This window comes from Gymnogyps californianus, chromosome 3 (genome assembly GCF_018139145.2).
Source record: "Gymnogyps californianus isolate 813 chromosome 3, ASM1813914v2, whole genome shotgun sequence".
Classification (NCBI taxonomy): Eukaryota; Metazoa; Chordata; class Aves; order Accipitriformes; family Cathartidae; genus Gymnogyps; species Gymnogyps californianus.
The window spans coordinates 107,156,011-107,178,211 of NC_059473.1; the positions used below are offsets into that span (position 1 = coordinate 107,156,011).

General features: G+C 40.0%; 1 protein-coding gene across 1 annotated transcript in view; it reads left to right on the plus strand.

The window, feature by feature from the left end:
• Nucleotides 1-7,034, plus strand: part of TPO (thyroid peroxidase) — a 44,305-nt gene extending 37,271 nt beyond the window's left edge. The window contains 3 exon segments of the mRNA XM_050894540.1: nucleotides 2,894-3,102; nucleotides 3,438-3,608; nucleotides 6,874-7,034. Of these exon segments, the coding sequence (XP_050750497.1) occupies nucleotides 2,894-3,102; nucleotides 3,438-3,608; nucleotides 6,874-7,034 (541 nt within the window).
• Nucleotides 7,035-22,201: the final 15,167 nt, after the last annotated feature.

The following is a 22,201-nucleotide window of genomic DNA, read 5'->3' on the forward strand; positions in this document are numbered from 1 at the left end:
ACTATTATGTAAATAAGCATCCGAGGCAGAATTTAAATCTGAACTTTAAAAAATGTTAATTAATTAGCTCACAGGAAAAAGCTATGTTAATCATAAAGGTGGTATCTTATTAGCATAAACTGTATAGACAATAAACATTCCACTCAGCTGTCTTAAAAACGTGGTTGAAAGTCCTCTGAATCATACAGGCATACTTGAGCCTATCCGGGGAAAGACAACCTATCGAGGTCCTTCCAGCCTTGTTTCCATTCTTCAGTGCCTTACAATACTACTTATTATTCAGTGTCTTATGATACTACTAGCATTAATTAAACTTAAGCATAATTTAATGTTAACTCCAAATTGAGAAAAAGAGAGTTCTAGTAATGAAAGAATTCCCCAAGTTTCTGCCACAAAGTTTGTGTCAGCTAACTTAAATGTGAAATGGTATTCTGTCATTAATACTAAAGGAACTATCTAATAGAAGTTAGAAGTATGTAACAACATGTTATAGTTGCCACACAGTAAGTATAAGAATGGAAAAGTCTAACATTCATTGCAGTGCCTTGTCAGATAGAGTATTGGGTATTGTCTATATCTGCACCAGTAACACTACATGCTTACTAGATACCCTAATTGACATGTCAGTAAGTAGGGATTTCAAAACATCTCTTCTAACATACTCGTTTAAGTTCAGAAATCAGGACTAAGTGGAATTTTTGACTGACTGAACTCCATTCTGACAGCCTTAAAATCTTTTGTCAGTAATCTGACAAAACATGAAGGGATTTCTTTTTCCAATGTACTAAACTCGGGCACTGTCTTAACCTCAGCCAAATCACCTGGAACAGATTGTTTCTGTTCTCTCAGCCTTGACTTTCTTTTTCTGTCTCTTCCTACTCTGAATCTTTTTGTGATCTCAGGATTTGCAATAGTTGGGCAAAAATTCTGAAGCTGACTTTGCCATTCTTGGCATAGGGGACTTGCCTCCTTTTTTTTTTTTTTTTTTCTTTTTTCACTCTGACCCTGTAAAATTCACCTGTAAAATTTTAGTCACCTGATGCAGATCGATTGGAGCAACCTTTGTGAGAGTAAACACCTATCTTCTGGGTAGATTAAAAAATAATCTTCTGCTCAAGCCTTCTCAGCAGTGTAGATAAAACTGAATTTTGTGATGAAAGTAGAATAGTTCTTAATGCACGTGAAAGGGGAAATGACAGGTGTAGGAGAGCTGAGTGGAGCAAAGTCTTTGATGGCTTTGGTTATGGGAAAGGGCCTGGAAATGGTCAGTGAGGTTTCAGAATGCTCTGAGAAGTTTGGGGACAGTGTGCAGGTGAGAGGTAGGAGGAAGGGATGTTTCTTTTTTTCTCTCTCCAGCCCCTCCATCTCTCCTGCACTTCTTGTCACAGTGCTGCTGAGGTGTGGGACATTCACTCCATCCCTGGTCCTGTAGATTGCCTCTTCCTCCAATATAGGCAAAGTGGGACAGGTTTCTCCCTAAATTGTCCTGCTGTAGGTAACTATGTGCCTACAAATAAAGCCAGTTTTCCAAAATTTCACATGCACTTACCTTACTTAATTGGTATGCTCCTGTTAGCAGCAGGGTCCAGAACATAAACAGGACTATCAGACTTCTCATTTGCATGGTACCATTTCAGGCGGCTCATAAAAAATCTAACACGCTGCACACACGCCAGGTTTACACAGGGTCCACAGTCAACACTGCTGTTCCCTTCCGATCAGAAAAATGTAAACACAAAAAACACAGACTTTTCTAGAACCCCAGCCTTGTTCCCCCAGTATTATGGACACCCAAGTTCAGTGTTAAATCTGAGGTCAATTTGCATAGTGTGATCACATCCATACTCTACTGCTAATGGTCCTAGGACATGTTACCACAAATCCTGCCAGCATTTGGGAAAATCCTAATTGGCCTGAGTACCACAGGGAACTATCCTAGCAGTTTAGCAGTGCTTAACACTGTTTAATGTACTAATGCAGATGTGCTATCAAACTCTCCAGAAATATTTTTTTGCTATTCATGACATGTCTTTATGTACAAAATGTTTATCTTTTCTTTTTTCCCAGTGTTTTCTTTCCCATTCTTTTTATCTTTAAACACGTGTCTGTGTGTATGCACACATCTATATTATATATAATATATATCATTTAACAGATACACCTTTGTAGCACCAACTGGTTCTTCTGTTCTGGCACCACACTCCCGATCTGACAAAACAGAAAAAGCAGCTCCTCTCTGTTCCAGCCACTCCTCTTGGCTTACCTTTTTGTACGATCAAAAGCACAATTACTGTATCACAATTTTCTACTGTAATTAATCTGCATATCTACAGCTTTCTTAGCAAATGAAGAACTCCATATTAAACAGAGAAGCATTCAGCAATACTTGTTTTCTTAGCAACCATTCAGTAATGGCAAGCAGAATTCAAAAGCTATGGTATGGGGAAATCTATTATGGCTACTCTTGTAATTCTCCTGTAATTTATGCTTAAACCAATTTGTGAGTGCACAGTGAATGCTGGTGTGCATAAGATTAAGCATCCAGTTCAAACAAATTAGTTCCTAGTTTTTCCCTCAGGATTGTAACTTTTTTGTGGCCCTGTATCATCAATGAAAAGCAATTCTGCAAATGTGAATAATTAATAGTTTTAACCAGCTGACTTTAACACATCATCTGAGTTGACCAGTACGTCAGACTCACACTAGCCTTTTCATGACTTTCAAGCTAGGTATGTAAGTCTGCAGATCATGGTGTTTACTTTTATTATTGTTGTATCCACCTACATTTTGCTATAATTCTTATTTTTGGTCTTTTACATAGGGTACTGTGAAAGTAAGAATAATCAGCTCTTTGAATTTGATCTTTTCAAAATTTTTCTATCTATCTTTCCAGATTTTGGTGGGAAAATGATAATGTTTTCACAGAAGCTCAAAAGTATGAACTCAAAAAACACTCATTGTCCCGCGTGATTTGTGACAATACAGGAATTTCTGAAGTACCAGCAGATGCCTTTCAACTTGGAAAGTTTCCACAGGATTTTAAGCATTGTGACAATATACCTGGGATGGATTTAGAAGCTTGGCAAGAATTCTATCAGGAAGGTAATCTGGTAATTACCAATCTTTTTTGAGAGGAGGGAAGAGTAATCAGCAGTTAGAGCACTGACCTTGGTTGTGGCAGGCCTTGAGTTACTGGTCTGATGCAGATGTTTAGTATTTCTACCACTTAAAAATGGAATCTATGTCTTTCTCTCCTTCTTTCTCAACTTACTCTGTAAAAAAGATAGTGTTTTCCAACTTCACTCTGATAACATGAATGGCTTGATAACATGAATTTCACTGAAGTTAATTTATAGCAGTAATGGAGAATAATGTCCATTTGCGAGGGTAAGATGAAAATTTTTTAAAAGCTTGTAATACAGTCTTTTTATTTGTAGAGGAAATATGTGGAACACCAAAGAGTGTGGAAAATGGTGATTTTATATACTGTTCAGAATTTGGAAAATCTACAGTAACTTATTCATGTCAATATGGATTTCAATTACAAGGAACAGAGCAATTAACCTGCACAAGTAAAGGATGGAACTTTGAGGCTCCCATTTGTATAGGTATCTTTTTTTGTTGTTGTTTCTGAATCTTCTAAAAGCTAAAGTCCAGCACAGCTCATCAGAAGGGAATTCCTTCCTATGCTCTCTTGTAGTCAACCTTCTGGGTTTATAGGTGCAATAACATGACAATGTGAAACTCTCCTTGCTCCAGAATTGCTGTCTCAATCTCTACCCATCCTGATTCAGCAATCAAGTTGGTGATAGGAAAATGTCACTAAAAATTACCTAATTAAGCAAAAATTGAATCTCTTAACAACCAGTAGGAAAAAAAGCAGCAAATCAGAATTATACATTGCTTCCTCCTATATTCAACATAACAGCAAGTCAGACAGTTGTCATTTTCCTAGCATTGTTTCAATGGATGCTCTAGATACAAAATGAGCTCAGCACCAGTAGTTCATGTATCATCCTAATAAGTTAAGCAAAAGTGACAAAGAAAAAAATACTGTGAAGTGAGTAAGTGAAATTAAGCAAATTAATTATCACTTCAGTTCCAAACTCCCTCTCCCAAATAGCTGTGAAAAGATTTGCCAGAAGTGAATTACTTCTGCAGGTACAAAAGTAGAGCAGGTGAAAAATCAGTAAAAAGATACTGTCTTTTGACATTTCACGCACATTTTCAGGGGAATAGTTTTCTGTTATTTTAATTGTTCGTTTATCTTCTCTTTCCTTTTGCCTTATTTTTACTGTTGAATTGAATAAGATAGGAAGAAAGAGAATGTGGCAAATATTTCATACAAGACTTTCACTCTTCGCAGCTATGAGGGATTAATTCTCTCTGTTCACATTTCAAATGTGTGTGTTTATAATGGGGGGGGTGTGTGTATATTTTTATATATATACACACATATATACATACTCAAACTGCTCAGCTTTATAAGAATATGGGAGAAAATGAAACCTGAAAAGGCCATATTTAGGAATATATTATGGATGGTGGTAAATTAATTTGAATGCAAGTGCTGCAGCTGATCCGCAATAAAGTCTGCTTATCAGTATTTCTGTGACAGCAGAATAGAAAGCTATTCAATCTAATTGTATACCTGGTATGGAAAAAGTCAAATGGAATTTGCAGCTTTTTCCTTTATTCAAATCCTATTTATCCACTGAATTCCACCCACATAAATACCATATAAAGAAATAAAGCTGTTAAATGAATTATAATAAAATCTTTTCAATAGATTAATGTTCTGGCAGCAAACTGAATAAATAAGTAATATGAATGAATCATTCCTTGTCCTAGTTTCTTTTAATATGTTCAGTAATGTAAACAAAAGACTGTATATCTGCTATAGGAAAACAAGCTGCTGCATATATTAAATAAGCAATGCCTTTATTAAAAGAAAACCATCAAAACCCACTTATGCAGATGCTACTTGAGTTTTACAGTAGAAAGCACTTTGTTCCATGCATGTCTGTGCAATGTGTTCCCATTCTTTTAAATGTTCAGCAAATTAGGAATAAGTCAAGCAATATAACGAGGAGGACAGAGCTTAGCATTTCTGCAGATGGTTTCAAAATTATATGCTGCTCTGGAAAAGACAGAGTGGCCTGCTGGCAAAAGCATAGGAATCTGAGAGCTGTTAATTCCTGCTTACTAACTTTGGCTTTGACAGAAATCATTTCTATTGATTCAGGAAGTCATTTAGTGCTAGACTATGCTACCTTCCTTTATATTAAGTGTTATCTTCCTCTTGATAGATAACTCTGTTTACTTTGCTTTAATAAAGTACTGCTCTCTTTGAGTAGTAGGGTAGGCTGGTGAGATCTGACATGCACTATTTAGTGATGGAAAAAAGAGTTAGCTAGTTAACAGATAGCATGACTACGGATCTACAAAAGCTGAAATAGCACATTTGAATTACAGTGCAGGCAAAGCCTGTGCAGGTTGTCCTTCCCAGACGATGATGAAGCCAGTGGGAGTTAACTCAAAAATGTAGTCTTGAAGGGAGTAATACTTAATCAGGAATCTTCATCCTGAACCACAGATTATTTTCCTGCTTCAGAGAGATGTTATCAGAGTTAGTGTGTCTTGAGTTTAAGATTATTCCTTGCATGATTAATCTTTTGACTGTCTCAGTTGAAGGCTACCTTTGGACACAGCTACTGCTTTGTATTACAATTTAAGAGAGGATCAGGCTTGATCCTATTTCCAATGACAGAATTACCAAAGTGGTCTGAGTGACAATGCTAAACTAAGTCGGTAAATCATTCCTACAGAGTCAGTTTCTAATACTGATCAAAAAGAGCTACTTAGCCTGAAGTAGCAGATCAAACATTGTAGCAGGGAAGGAAAGGAAAGGAATATAAGCAAAAAGAGAAGAGGCTGAAGGCTCAGCTAGTTGCCCACATATGGGCTTGCAGTACTTCCCAGGACCATGGGTCAGAAACATTGAACAAGCTGGCAAATATTATACAGGACCAATGGGAAACTAAAACAGTGCTGGACATCTATCTTTAGGCAACTGAATCCAGTCCTGCAAGTAAATATTACACAGAAAGAAGAAAGATGCAGAAATATGGAAAAGATTCTATTCTTTCCCTCACTGAGTACTTTCTTTCCTGCACTCCACACTGTCTCCCATTTCATCACATAATCAGAATGTGAGAGTGAAAGGTCTTGAATGGCCTCAGGAACAATATGTTTATGTACATTTTCCAATGGATAATTGTTCATCTGCTCATCATTCTGTCAGGATATTGTAATTTCACAGAATTTATATAGCATCTAGAAACAACTATCTTTGCAGTGATATCACAGATTACTGTTATAAATTTTGTAACCAAAGCTAACCTGAATCCTTGGCTCCTCAAAATCATGCCTAGAAGTGTATAGAACTGTGTCAGTGTTATTATTTTCACTGTCTCTCCAGAGCACAGTATGCAAAAAGTTTATAGAGGAACTCGAAGTCTTAGGACATAAACACGTGCAAGAAGAGCTCTTAAGTTTACAGTTTGCACTTTTGAAATTTCAGCCAATTGCCATTTGTAGCTTTTGGCGGATTACCAAAAAAACATTTTCTTTTTTCATCATTTCCAGCTTAAAAACAAACAAACAAACAAAAAGAAAAATCAAAACAAAACAAAAAAAAGCCAACTTTGTGCTTCAAACTGTAACAATGAGGATTTTTGACAGTATCTATGTGTCATTGAAAGCGTACAATACCTTTCATTTACGAATACTTGTAGAAGGTGTGTATGAGAAGGTAGTAATCCCTCTCCATAATTTGTAATGATTATTGATCAGTGTGTATTCATTTTGCAGACATCAATGAATGTGAAAATGAAATTAATCCACCATGCTCTCCTTCTGCTAAATGCATTAACACTAAAGGCAGCTACAAATGTCTCCATACTGATCCTTACAAGCTGGCAGAAGATGGAAGAACATGCATTGGTAATGCTTGTGAACCTACTGTCCATTAAAACTTTCTCTGTTCTGTTTTACAATGCTGTAAAAATCATAAAATTGAGATTTATTGAAGATCTGTTAACATACGTAAAAAACCGCTACACAGTCATGGGCATAAAGATACAGTCAGATTCTGTAAAGTAAATGAAGGTATTGAATAAATAATACAGGAACCGAAGTAAGCTTTTCATTTTCCATTCCTACCGTATATAAACCACTAAGTATTTCCTGACAGTGCATATGAAGGGGGGATTAAATCTGTCTCAGTTTCTCCTAGTTAGTATCTAAACTCAGCATCTGAATCTTAACTAAGTTCCACCTATTACATTCCAAAACTGCCAACCCTTTTAGAGCTAGCATAAATTACGCATTTTCTTGCTTTTCAGCTTTTCAGCATGCATGGAAGCTGTATTGTGTCTTAAGGTTTAGGTGGGGAGTATGAGTGTAGTTGCCCACTGATGCTGAGCAATACCTGTTCTGGGGAAAGAGTGCCTAGATCTGTCAAAAGCTCCATGAAAACCTGCAATCCAAACTCAAGTGGATGGATATCTACTTCACCAAGTGCCCAAGGGAAGCACAGTAAGTTTAGAGTGCTCAAATCTTGCACATTGAGTGCTGTATGCCACACAATCGTAAATAGACTGAATCTCATTGATGGCACATTACTTGTTTCCTGTTTCAGCAAACACCTTGGTTATGACATGTGGGATTACATTGTCCCTGACTATTAATTGCACAAAGAAAACACAGGATGATAATTCCCCAGCAAAAAAATTACCTTCTTGCAAACAAACAGATGTCTTCAATGATATGATGTACATCCAGTCAGTTTTCCAGCTGTGGTTCAGGACCACAAGCATAGCCCTCAAGTGAGACCTCAACCCTCAAACGAAACCTTAAGTGAGGCCATGTGTGATCACCAAAGGCCCAGTGTGGCGGTGTGCTCCTCCCCCACCCCAACTTGAGCCGTAACCACCAGTGGGGGTTGTGATGGCTGCATCCAGCTTACTCTGGACTTTGGGGGACGGATGGCAACACAGTAGCCAATGGCTACTGTCTGGTGATCCAGATGTCTTGCAGGTATGCAAATATGACTATAAGTCAATCATCTTACTTTAAAAATATTGGACAGCCCAGGGCCTGTTGAGCTCTCCTGCATGGCAGCGGGCTGCATGCTAGGATCTCCCCTTGAGCAGGGATGCCTCTCAAGGTTACTCCTTGAGGTTGAGAGATTCCTTGCTGCAACAGATTCTCAGTAAGTGATTAATAGCATGCTAAACTTTGAAATCTTATCTAAGTGATATGAAGGATTGATTGCACATATATAATCCTTTAGACATAAACCGTTGACCAAGTCTGGGACTAGGAGTGGATCCAGTTGCACCTAGACTCCTCTCTGAGAAGGAATTTAGAAAGTAAGGGGGTCCTTTCTGAATCTCATGACTCAATGGGAGGGTCTCCCTGACAGTTTTTCTGACCTTGTCCTCTGTGTGGTAAACAATCAAGTGTAGCTTGCCATTGAGTCTTGTTAAACAACTGGCACATTTACCATTGGACTTTGTTATATCAATAAAGTATATTGTTGCTTCTCTCTTATGAGTGAAGTGCATGACTCCATCCATGACACCTAGGAGTGAAGGACAGTGGGAGACTGCAGTAACACGGCAGCACTTGACATCCCTCCGGGCAGGCACACCAGCAGAAGTACCTTCCCAACAGTGAATGTTGCCAGAAGGACCTAGCGCGCTCTTGCTGTAGCAAATGCAAATCTTCAGGGTCAACTCTTTCTGGGATAAAACTAAAAAGGAATGGTGCTAGTCATTCAGAGTTTCATCTTTTAACATATCAGAAAAACAGAAAAAAATACCCTTATTTGTAGGTGTTTCTTATCTTTATTTACAGTTTATTCCTTTACCCATTCAACCATGGTTACATTTATTTACCACTCTAAATCCGGAGACAAAAACCTGCCTTCAGATTAGCTTAAAGAGATTAGTTCACTGGTGTTGAACGCAACAAAGATTATATGAGGACACTGCACTGGCATGAATGTAAGGCAGCTCCAAATATAAGGTAAATTTTATATTTCAAGGGAGGAAACAGAACGTGCTTACAGTCAGTGCTACTGTGCCAAGTAATCGTTACCCCAGACTAAGTCAAATGTGCTTTTCAGAGCTTCATTGGCTTTCTGACAACTCAAGAAAATGGGTGCAGGTACAGCCACCCAGGCCACTGCAGAATGTCTAGCATATAAGATTTAGCACCTTTCTTTAGACCTCAGTGGCTAGAGGAGTTTGTCATCCATGGACCCATCCTTGCATGCTATGCTAAGGTTTGATTTGTTGGATTTCTAGAGTCAATCATAAAAGTTTCTGCTACGTGACACACATTGCTTCCTCTTACAGCTTAAAGCTATGGAAGAAAATGTCCATTGACAAATGACTGGCAAAATTTGGCAAGTGATTACCTGGGTCTCCCTTGCATTTTTATAGAAATTATGAGACTTGCTTTACAGTGTCTCTGCCATATCTGCATTTTAAATTGATTGGTCAATTTGAAATTGTGGCATTAATCAACCAACAACTCTTTAAGCCACTGCAGAGTGTGAGCTATTACACAGTAGTTATAATTTATATTGACAAACTTTTAAAAGACATCATCCCCCTTCTTAGGTTCAAGGATGCAATTGCAACTATTCTTTACCTCATTACTTTTTTACCTCCTCACTGGGAGCCCCTAGCTAAGTACCATGAGTAAGAGGTAATGTTTGAAGATGAAACCTTCTAAAAAAGTGGTGTCTGAGGCATACATACTGAAGAATTAATGCTAAGCCCAAGTTTCAGTGTTGCCATTATGTGAACTGTAACCCAGATATGCATTCCTGGGGAGCAACCAGGAGGAATGAGAAGTCTGTGTGCAGTTACAATGCTATGACCTCACTGGGATTACAGAAACATGGTGGGATACCTCACACAGCTGGAGTGCTGCAATGGATGGATGCAGGCTCTTTAGGAAGGACAGGCTGGGAAAGTGACAGGGGGCATGTTGCACTTTTTGTGAGAGAGCAGCAGGAATGCATGGGGCTCTGCCTTGGGATGGGTCAGGAGTCAGTGGAGAATTTACAGGTCAAGATTAGTGGGCAGAGCAATATGGCTGCTGTTGTAGTGGGTATGTGCTATGGACTTCCTGATCAGGAAGAAGAAGTAGATGAGGCCTTCTTCAAACAATTGGAAGAAGCCTCAAGTTCACAGACTCTGGTCCTCATGGGGAACTTTAACCACACTTTGACCTGGAAGGACAACACAGCAGGGCACAAGCAATCTAGGAGATTTCTGGAGAGCATTGACAGCTTCCTGACACAGGTGATCAAGAAGACAATAATGAAAGGTGCTCTGTGGGACCTGGTACTTACAAATGGAATCACAGAATCACAGAATGGTTGAGGTTGGAAGGGACCTCTGGAGGTCATCTTGCCCAATCCCTCTGTTCAAGCAGGGCCACCTAAAGCCAGTTGCTCAGGACCATGTCCAGATGACTTTTGAATATCTCCAAGGAGGAAGACTCCACAACTTCTCTGGGCAACCTCTTCCAGTGCTCAATCACCCTCACAGTAAAAAAGTGTTTCCTGATGTTCAGAGGGAACCTCCTGTGTTTCAGTTTGTGCCATTGCCTCTGGTCCTGTCACTGGGCACCACTGAAAAGAGGCTGGTTCTGTCCCCTTTGCACTCTCCCTTCAGGTGTTTATATATGTTGATAAGATCCCCCCTGAGCCTTCTCTTCTCTTGGCTGAACAGTGCCAGCTCTCTCAGCCTTTCCTCATCAGAGAGATGCTCTAGACTCTTGTTATCTTTGTGGCCCTTCACTGGACTCTCTCCAGTATGTCCGTGTCTCTCTTGCACTGAGGAGTCCAGAAGTGGACACAGGACTCCAGGTGATGACTCACCAGTGCTGAGTGGAGGGGAAGGATCACCTCTCTTGACCTGCTGGCAATACTTTGCTTAATGCAGCCTAGGATACTGTTAGCCTTCTTTGCAGCAAGGGTGCCTTGCTGGCTCATGTTCAACTTGGTGTCCACCAGGACCCACAGGTCCGTTTCTGCCAAGCTGCTTTCCAGCTAGTCATCTGCTATCATATACTGGTGCCTGGGCTTGTTCCTCCCCAAGTGCAGGACTTTGTACTTTCCCTTGTTGAACTTTATGAGGTTCCTGTCAGCCCATTTATCCAGCCTGTTGAGGTCCCTCTGGATGGCAACTTGACCCTCTGGCATATCAGCCACTCCTCCCATTTTTGTGTCATCTGCAAACTTTCTGAGGGTAGACACTGCCCCATCATCCAGATTGTTAACTAAGATGTTAAACAGGACTGGACCCACTATTGACCCCTGGGATACACTGTTAGTTCCTGATCTCCAGCTAGACTGTTCCACAGATCACCACGCTCTGGGCCCAGCCATTCAGGCAGTTTTCAATCCACCTCACTGTCTGTTCATTCAACCCATACATCAACAGCTTTTCTATGAGGAACTTATAGAAGACAGTGTCAAAAGACTCACCAAAGTCTAGGCAGACAATATCCACTGCTCTCCCCTCATCTACCAGGCCAGTCATTTCATCATAGAAGCTTATCAAGTTGGTCAAGCATGGCTTCCCCTTGGTGAATCCATACTGACCACTCCTGATTATTTTCTTGCCATTCATGTTTCTGGAAATGGTTTCTAGGATTAGCTGCTCCATCACCTTCCAGGGATCGAGGTGAGGCTGACCAGCCTGTGATTCCCTGACTATGAGATGATGGAGTTCAGGATCCTAAAAGGAGAGAACAGGACAAAAAAGCAGGACCACAGCCCTGTATTTTGAGAGAGCAGACTTTAACCTCTTCAAAGATCTACTTGGAATAATCCCATGGAAGATTGTTGTATTGGGTTTGCGTGGCAAGGTTTTGGTAGTGGGGGGGCTACAGGGGTTGCTTCTGTGAGAAGCTGTTAGAAGTTTCCCCTATGTCCGGTAAAGTCAATGCCAGCCAGCTCCAATATGGATCTGCTGCTGGCCAAGACCAAGCCAATCAGCAACAGTGGTAGCGCCTCTGTGATAGCATATTTAAGAAAGGGAAAAGAAGAGAGGGGTTTTGGGGTGTTTTGCCCATGAGGGTAATTGGTGAGTGATCTCCCTGTCCTTATCTCGACCCACGAGCCTTTCATAATATTTTCTCTCCCCTGTCCAGTTGAGGAGGGGGAGTGATAGAGAGGCTTTAGTGGGTACTTGGCATCCAGCCAGGGTCAGCCCACCACAATTGTCCTGAAGAGAAGAGAGGCCCAGGAGAGCTGGCTAATATTCAAGGATCACTTCCTCCAAACCCAAGAATGGTCCTTCTGACCAGTAGGAAATTGCATTTGTGTGGCAAGGCTTTGGTAGCCGGGGTGGCTTCTGTGAGAAGCTGCTAGAAGCTTCCCCTATGTCTGATAGAGCCAATGCCAGCCGGCTCCAAGAAGGACACACTGCTGGCCAAGGCCAAGCCAATCAGTGATGGTGGTAGCACCTCTGTGATAACATATTTAAGAAGGGGGGAAAAAACCCCAAAACAGCAAGAACAACAGCCGCCAGAGAGAGTGAGAATATGTGAAAAAACACTCTGCAGACACCAAGGATAGTGAAGAAGGAGGGGGAGGAGGTGCTCCAGGCGCTGGAGCAGAGATTCCCGTGCAGCCCATGGTGAAGACCATGGTGAGGCAGGCTGTCCCCCTGCAGCCCATGGAGGTCCATGGTGGAGCAAATATCCACCTGCAGCCCATGGAGGACCCCACGCTGGAGCAGGTGGATGAGCCCAAAGGAGGCTGTGACCCCATCAGAAGCCCACGCTGGAGCAGGCTCCTGGCAGGACCTGTGGACCCGTAGAGAGAGGGGAGCCCACGCTGGAGCAGGTTTGCTGGCAGGACTTGTGACCCCGTGGGGACCCATGCTGGAGCAGTCTGTTCCTGAAGGACTGCACCCCGTGGAAGGGACCCATGCTGGAGCAGTTCATGAAGAACTGCAGCCCGTGGGAAGGAGAAGTTCATGGAGGACTGTCTCCCGTGTAAGGGACCCCACACTGGAGCAGGGGAAGAGTGTGAGGAGTCCTCCCCCTGAGGAGGAAGGAGCAGCAGAAACAACATGTGATAAACTGACTGCAACCCCCATCCCCCTGTGCCACTGGGGAGGAGGAGGTAGAGAAAATCGGGAGTAAAGTTAAGCCTGGGGAGAAGGGACAGGTAGGGGGAAGAGGTTTTTAAGATTTGGTTTTATTTCTCATTATCCTACTCTGATTCGATTAGTAATAAATTAAAATAATTTCCCCGAGTCAAGTCTGTTTTTAGCCCATGACGATAACTGCTGAGTGACCTCCCTGTCCTTATGTCGACCCACAAGCCTTTTGTTGTATTTTCTCTCCCCTGTCCAGCTGAGGAGGGGAGTGATAGAGCGGCTTTGGTGTCCAACAAAGGTGGCAGAAGGCCTGTACGGATGAGCAAGGAGCTCATGACTCAATTCATACATAAAAGGAAAGTTTACAAGAGGTGGAAACAGGGACAGATGACCCAGGAGGAATATAGAGTTGGTGACCAGTTGTGAAGGGATGGGGCTGGGAAAGACAAGGCTGACCTGGAGTTGAGTCTGGTGAGAGTTGTGAAGGGCAACAAGAAAGGATTCTATGAGTATCTAAACAGTAAAAGGAAGACTAGAGCCCACTGCTGAATGGGCAGGGGACTTTGTGGCAAAGGGTGGGAAGGTGGTGGAGCAGCTAATCCTGGAAAACATTTCCAAACATGTGAAAGACAAGAAGGTAATAGGGAGTAATCAGCATGAATTGATGAATCATGCTTAACCAACCTGATAGCCTTCTGCATAGTAAGGTGACTAGCAAGGTGGATGGAGGAAGAGCACTGATGCTGCTTACCTCGACTTTAGTAAGGCTTTTGACACTATCTCCCATAAGATCCTTATAGAAAAGCTGGCAAAGTATGGGTTAGGTAAGTGGACAGTGAGGTGAATTGAAGACTGGCTGAACAGCTGGGTCCAGAGGGTTCGCACAGTGGCACAAAGTCCAGTTGGAGGCAAGTCACTAGTGGTGTACCCAAGCATTGATAGTGAGGCCAATTCTATTTAAATTCTTTGTTGATTACCTGGAGGATGCGGCAAAGTGGATCCTCAGTAGTTCACAGACGATACAAAACTGGGAGGAGTGGTTGATACACAAGATGGCTGTGCTGCCATTCAGAGGGATAAAGACAGTCTGGAGAACTGGGCTGACAGGAACCTCATAAAGTTCAACAAGGGAAAGTGCAAAGTCCTGCACCTGGGGAGGAACAACCCCAGGCACCGGTATACGCTGGGGGATGACTAGCTGGAAAGTAGCTTGACAGAAACAGACCTGTGGGTCCTGGTGGACACCAAGTTGAACACGAGCCAGCAATGTACCCCAGTGGCTAACAAGGCCAAAAGCCTCTTATGCTGTATTAAGAGGAGCGTGGCCAGCAGGTTGAGAGAGGTGATCCTTCCCCTCTACTCAGCACTGGTGAGGCATCATCTGGAGTGCTCTGTCCAGTTCGGGGTTCTCCAGTACAAGAAAGATATGGAACTACTAATCTGAGTCCAGTGAAGGACGATGAAAACAATGAAGGGACTAGAGCTTCTTTCATAAGAGGAGATCTTCAGAGAGCTGGGTCTGTTCAGCCTGGAGAAAAGAAGGCTCAGGGGGGTCTTGTCAGTGCATATAAATGCCTGCTGAAATGGAATTGAGATGAGACAGACTCTTTTCAGTAGTGCCCGCTGACAGGAAAAGAGCCAATGGGCACAAACTAAAAAAACATGAAAAAAAAAAACTTCTTTACTGTTAAGGTGGTCAAACATTGGAACTGTTTTCTCAGAGAGGTTGTGGAAGTCTTCATTCTTGGAGATACTCAAAACTTGACTGAATATGGTCCTGGGCAACTTGCTGTAGCTGATTCTGCTTAAACAGGAAGGTTTAACTAGTTGATCTCAAAAGGTCCTTTCCAACCTCAATGATTCTTTGATTCTGTGCTTAGGTATGGAGAAAAGGAACAGGTTTCTAGCAGTGTTTTATATGGTTTCTCTGTAAACTGTGGTTCTTAACATGCTCCTGTGCATATCTCACTGTCGTTTCTCATCGTGTTTCCATTGAGAAAGTAGTTAATTAGCTACTTGATAGTAAATTGCTCCCAAATATATTTGTATTAACAAGTGAAGGGAGAATGCTACCAACAGTCAACTGTGTTCTAGTTTGTTTAATTTCCATATTAAAAAAATTTATAACAAATTTACATAAAACAACATTCTGTGTTTTTACTTCAGCTGATATAATAAGTTTTTATCAAGGTTGTTGGGTGGCTTGGTTTATTGGTCTGGTTTTTTTCCATTTTTAAGGACATAATTCATAAGGCCCAGCTAATTTCACTGTATATTTAGAATGAGGTTTTGAGCCTTGGTAAAAAAGGCAGTGCAACACTTTTCTAAACCAACATGTTGATTATAATAAATGAGCAGCTGAAATTTAGCAGTAATAAGAATTTGGGGATCTGCAGTATAGAGTGATTTAAAATTATGAGAGCACTTCACATTATTATGAGCATTTCAATCTTCAAAACTAAAGTGCTCTTAAAATTTTGAAGAGCTCTAGTAATGCGAACTATTCAATACTGCAAACCTATATAACCTTCAATCCTGCTTTTATTGATGGAATTCATCAGTAGGCTCCAGACTTTCTTTTCTAAGGTTGGATAATGTTTTTGACTCAGATGGAAACTTGTATAGGGTAACTTTATTCAGGAAGTGAATTTGTTGAGTTGCCTCAGATCAAAGTTGCTCAGCCTTTACCACTCTGGCCCATGGTTTGTGTAATTGTTAGAAGTAAAAAAAAAAAATTATAAACAAAAAAGTCCCAACTTTCCATCTATGCGTACTCTAACCACAAGAAAAAGACTGTCATGTTGACCCACAGTGAAGGTATTTAAAATGTGTATGTTTTGCCTCCCAGATGAAGTAGGTTAAAACTACCTTAGTTAATCATTTATGAAGGCTTAGCCAATGGGCAGAAACTTTTTAAGTTGAAGTGTGTCATATGATTGAATAATTACGTGTTCCTACCCTCAGGACAATGGAAATAAGCTTGCTTTTATAAATCTTATTTTCTTTCATGTGATCTCAAATTAAAAAGGAATCTAGATGTATCTAGCCACAATTTTTTAAAAAATATGACAAATACAAAATACATTAAAAACTTGAAAAAGCTGCATTAAAAATACTTTCAACCAGTAAACTAGCGTGTGTTTACCTGATTAATGGATGAGGATTATCTAAAGTGCTCATGGGAAACTTCTGTCTAATTCAATGAGTTATACAGTTTGGAATTTATTTTTTAAATTATATGATAAATCCATGAAAAATCTATCCAGTGTGTTAAATTTCTGAAACTTTAATGGGACCTTTCAGTGCCACTACAATAAGAATATATTATGCATTAAAGGGATAAGAGCCTATTGTGTGAGTGCCCTCAGTCTTCTTCCTATCCATGTTGTGGGAAAAAAATGAACAATATTGGGCTCTTACCTGATAAATGGAGTAAAGATTTAATTCTGTCATTAAAGGTGTCACAGTGTAGTCCAAAGGAATTAACATGAACAAGTGAATAGCTTTACAATTAAAGCTCAGTACAAGTAAGTGTGAAGAAGTCTCATCTTCATTTCTGTAGTCTTGGTGAGCAGGTTAATATTACCTCCAACACTGCCTACTGCAGCAAATGTAATTTCAAACTGGGAAGAAACTCTCATTTTACCATGCCGTTTCCCACAGAGCTAACAATTACCTGTCTGTTTCAACATAAATATTCATATATATCCAGTCTCTCTCTTACTTTTTAAGGATGTGAAGTCCAACTCACTAGGAAGTGAAGTTACTTCACTTGTAAATTCTCAATTTTTTCTGAAGCCCATTAATCTCAATATTCTGGAAACCTTGCTCTGGAAAAACTTGGGTTTCCTCCCACTCAGTTTAATGCAACTGTTGTTAATAATTTGTCCACTGGTGATACTGTATTTACAGTTGTTTCTTCAGTACCTTTCCCCTTGTGCCTTCATGACACAACTCAACTTTTAGCTTTGAGATTATACTGTATCTATGTGTTTTTCTCTTCAGATGATGTTTAAATTTGATTGATGGCTTTTTAATATTATAACTTGAGAACTGACCATAAATCTTTTCCATAGCCAGTTTAACAACTTCGTATGGTATATACGAAAGAAACACAAACAATTTAACTCCCATTGGCTTGATCAGAGGACAACTCCCACTAAGGAATTGTCCTTAACTGTTAAACCCAAAGACCAAATAACTTGAGAGAAGATGCAGAACCAGTAGTGACATTTCAGGTTTATCTGTAACACTCCAATAATAGGTCTCTGAAAGACCAAACAAACTGAAAATTAAGAGGTAGTTCCCTCTCTACTACAGAAATAAGACCTAGCTGTCAAGAAATAAGGATGTTGTTTCACATAAAATATTTTCTGTGTAAATCAGAATAAAAATAAGACATTTTGATGCATTTGGTTAAAACCAAAAAAGAGTGATGGTGAGACCCTGTAGTCTGTTGTTCTGGGTATGGACTTTATGGTTTCTTGTGAACATGTGTTGCAAATTGTCTGTTCTGGAAAAGGTGCTCACAAATACTTTCAATCAACTGATGTTTATTTACCTAGTCTGTTTGAAATCTCTGATAAAATTGTCAACAAAAGTGGCAGTATATCGGTGTGCATGCTCTTGCCTTTCATTTCTCTCACTCTAAATATATATCTTAGAAAAGTAGTATATAAGAAACCCAGCTGCCAAACAGCTTTAAAATTGCATTTCATTACTATATAGCCTCACTGTAAGGAATGAAGTCCTGAAACCATAAGAAGTTTGCTTTCTGCACTGAATAAAACCTGAATAAGGACTCAAGTATTTGAGACACGTCTCTCCCTTCCTTGCAATAGTAGCAGTCCAGGCTCCATTGTGATTTTTGTTTCCCCAGGTGCACCAGACACAGTGGAAGGTTTCTCCTAAGCTGTCAGGCTACAGCTGCACTGTAACCCACCTGAAGTTACATTCCCAAAGCCTGCTACCAGGAATGTGTATTTTTATTTCTACATATTCCATGCTAAGTTGAGTTCAGGCTTCCTATAAACTTTAATCAATTTGCTGTAAGCTTTGCCTTCAAGCTGGAATGTCTCTTTTCCTTCCTTGTTGTTTGACATTACCACAAACATGGATGAAATGGGCAAAAGGCAGCAGAGACCTGGCCACACCTCATCATCCCTCAGCAAGAATGCTCTCTGACATGGGGCATGCAAGCCCGATAGCTACTCTTGCCAAAAAGTAATCTAGAGAGGCAGCAAATTTTGTCACTAGCCCAATCTGAGGGCACTACTGAGCATCAGTGTCTATTTCGGCTTTGAGTTTTTCGTCTTTCTTCTACCTGAGTACCTGTGTGAGTCCAAGGTAGAACCTATTATCTCAATTGTTGTATAAATATGATTCATTCAGAGGAGGTAATTTCTGTATCTAATACTGATTTGCATTGGGATAGTGACAGAAGTCCCTGTCCAATTAGAGCAGGATCTGCACCAGTTCCTCATTCAATTAATTCTTTAGAGACCTTACAGTTTAGACAGAAGATAAGAGAAAAAATGTGATATAACAAATACGATGGGAAAAATTACAAAATAATGGCAAGACAATTGTGATCTACTTCTGTAGTACTCAGGCTCTTTCATCTTTCTAAGGAAACACAATACACCTTTATTTTCAAATTTGAAATTATTGTGCAGGCAGTATAGTTACTGTGTGTTGCTGTATATATGGCATACTTTTTGTTGTTGCAGATGCTGGAACACTTCCTAAAGACTCCTTAGTTTCCATCATTTTAGGGGTCATCATGGTCATTTTTTTTACAATATTGAGTTGGAAAGTACTATAAATTTAACCAACTTTTTATCTTATTTATCTAAATATGCAAACATTTCTTTTCTTCTTTGTAGAATTTCTGCCCTTGATTTTTTTTCTCTGGATAGTCAACTAGTAGCAGACATAAAGTTCTGAACTTTTAACCTTTTGAGGTATTTCTTCTTTTCAGAGTATGATGATTAGACTTTCTAAAGCTTTACATTTGCTTATTGCAACAGAGAACATTCAACATTTTTTCGATATTCATCGAACATATTGAATTAAACTGAAATGGCATTGAAAACATGCAGTGAAGTTTTTTGAGTTCAAGGAGGGGAAACAGTTTCTTTTGATATGTATTTTTAAATCAGATTCTGTCTGTTTGTTGCTGGTTTTACGCTTCTACCTGAGCAATGCTGACAGAATATGAATTTGGGATTTAATGGATTAGACCTTAGGTATTCCTCTCAGACCATGCTTTCCCAGTTACTTTTTGACCCATTGCAATCTAAAACAATGAAGTTCTTGAAGCCTGTAGATAAGATCATGTCACTTGACACTACGGGGACAGACAGATTCTTCTGGAGATCCCTGGCAGAATGATGACAGCACTAAGTGGTAATTACAATGAAAGCTTTATTTTTTTAACAGAATGTTATGATTAGCATAGCATAAAACTTTATGATCAGGGTAGCACAGGATTTTTATAAGCAGAATCTGTGTAGCACAATTTTATAAGTAGCGTAGCACAGAATTTTATAGCACACCTCAGTTTATGGTTCCTAATCACCTGGACCCTCTGCAGACTGGGTCAAATCTTAATACTTGGCTTGCTGTATCAATATAACAATCATAATCTAGACTTGAAAACAGGTAAAAGAATACGAGTCACTCACTCAGTCCTCAGAGGAAACAGACGATGGTGGGGGACCTGTGACCAATGGGGGCTCACAGGTTTTGCTGTCCAGCAGCTGTTCCAGTCCAAGTCCCACTTAGAAGTTAAAACTGCTAGATTTTATAGACAGTACTCTGTGTGCTGTTATGCTTTTCTGTTCTGTGATGGGGTCATCAGAACCTGGTTGGCCAGGTGCCTGGGAGCTTCAAGGCTGGTAAGCAGGGAAGAAGTCGGCCTGACACCCAGGAACCTTGAGGTCGATAGGGAGGGGGAGAAGAAATGTGCCTGGTGCACAGGACCTGCAGGGCCTGATGAGGAGGGAAAAGGGGACTAATACATGACAAGCTCAGTCACAGAGAATGGCCGTTTGCCTTATAAAATGGTGTTACTTATGCTAACAATATTACCACGGGTCAGGAGCAGTGGGTACCAGTCACAGATCAGGGGGAATAAACATGGCAATAACATTTGTGACACTGAATCATCTCTCATGAAGTAGTGGTTTTCTGTATAACTCTGGACAACACGATCTAACTACCCTTTCTAAGATCTTTTGAATTTATTGTGCATTTTCCCAATGGCAACTTGGAAACTGTGAGCTCTGATTTTCAAAGCTAATCTCCATAGTTAGGGAAAATAAAAGTATGCCAGAATTTAATTTTGGTGAAAATGTTAGTATTAATACAGTTCAACTGAGTATACAGTTTAGCCTACATGAATTCCTTTTTTCAGTTATGTAGTTCTCTTTAAATATTATTAGAAAGACTTGTCTTTTAAAGTGCATTTTACCCCAGCACAAAAGAATTTAGTCTCAGGATTCCTCACAGTAATTCAACCCAAAACATTGTCATTGGCCTCCTAATTTTAATTGGCTTTAATTTTTGTTCTGAATTTTATGACAGTGACAGATTGTAACCTTTGGATAAATGTTCTTACCTTTTTGCATGCTTTTAGTGCTATGTCAAAGAAACATAAATCCTGAAAATGATGCTTCTTTAATCTTTGTTAGGATTATAATATTGGACAAACTTTCTTTGCTGTGCTGCAAAATGCAGAATGCTGTTAAGTAGTGACTCATCACAGCAGGTGCTTTAGTCTGCAAAGTCACTTGGTACTCAGCACTGCACCCTGCAGGGGTGAGAAAACCCGCTGGTTTGAGGTGACAAAAACCATGACTTTTGACACTTTTGTCAAAATTATAAGAAAAATGCTGCCTTTATTTGAGAAAATTTTGCTACAGGAGCCCTAGATTCTGTGCTATTCAGGTATTTAAAAAAATAATCTTCTGACATTCTGAATTTTTTATTTTCCAGTGGATGGATTCATGTCCTTGTAAATATTTAACTGTGAAACTAAGATAAATACTGAGCTGTATTCAGGGGAAGGTAAAGAGAGTAGATTGAAGCAAAAGAGTGCAGCACTTCAAATTAACTGTGTACTAAACTCAAATCACAATTTTATTCCACTAATGACTGAGACGTGTAAAGGCAAAATTAAGTGCTTGAATTCAAGCAGAATAGGAGATGTTTTTTACAATGTTTAGCAGCTATTACATTCTTTTCTGACATGTCCCTTTCTATTAGATTGTTTCAATGAAAAATACTAAAACTGTATTATGATTTCTATGAGTATTCATGGCAATTGCTTTTGGCATTTCAGCATACATAAGAAAAGCTTTGTACATTTATAGTAAGTTAAGAGCATTGACAATGACAAAACTAAGTTATCAGTATCATCAATTTTTTAAATCTTCTGTAGGGCTTTTGGTGGAAAGCTAATGAGGAATTAACATTCTTAGTATTATTCTTCCCATCCTGGCTCACAAGCTGCAAATGAACTTGGTGTACCTCTCTTCATAAGTCTGTCAGTCACGTGATTACATCCTTTGAATACTGAAATTCAAGATGAATTGACAATCAGACTTCCCAGGTTGGAAGGTCACCTTTATTTTACATGGTGTGTTACATGGCACCAGAAGCATACACATCTGCCGAGCTGATGGATGTCTGCCCACTCCCAAGACAGCAAACCAGTTTTGCAAGGATACAGATAGCAGCTGAAGATGCACTGCATACCCATCACTGCAGGAGCACAAATTCCACCCTCTAGGAAAGCTTTGTCACTTTATCACCATGTCCCTGTTTGTACTTGATCATACTTCTGTTGTCTGAAAGACAACACGGTAGAATGAAAAAGGCAAAAGATACTCTGGCACTTGACACAGCAAAATAGATTTGTTGTGATGGGCTTCTGGAATACCTGTCAGCCCACGTGCTGGAGCCTATGTAAACGTGAATCCCAAGTCTCTGTGTACAGCATA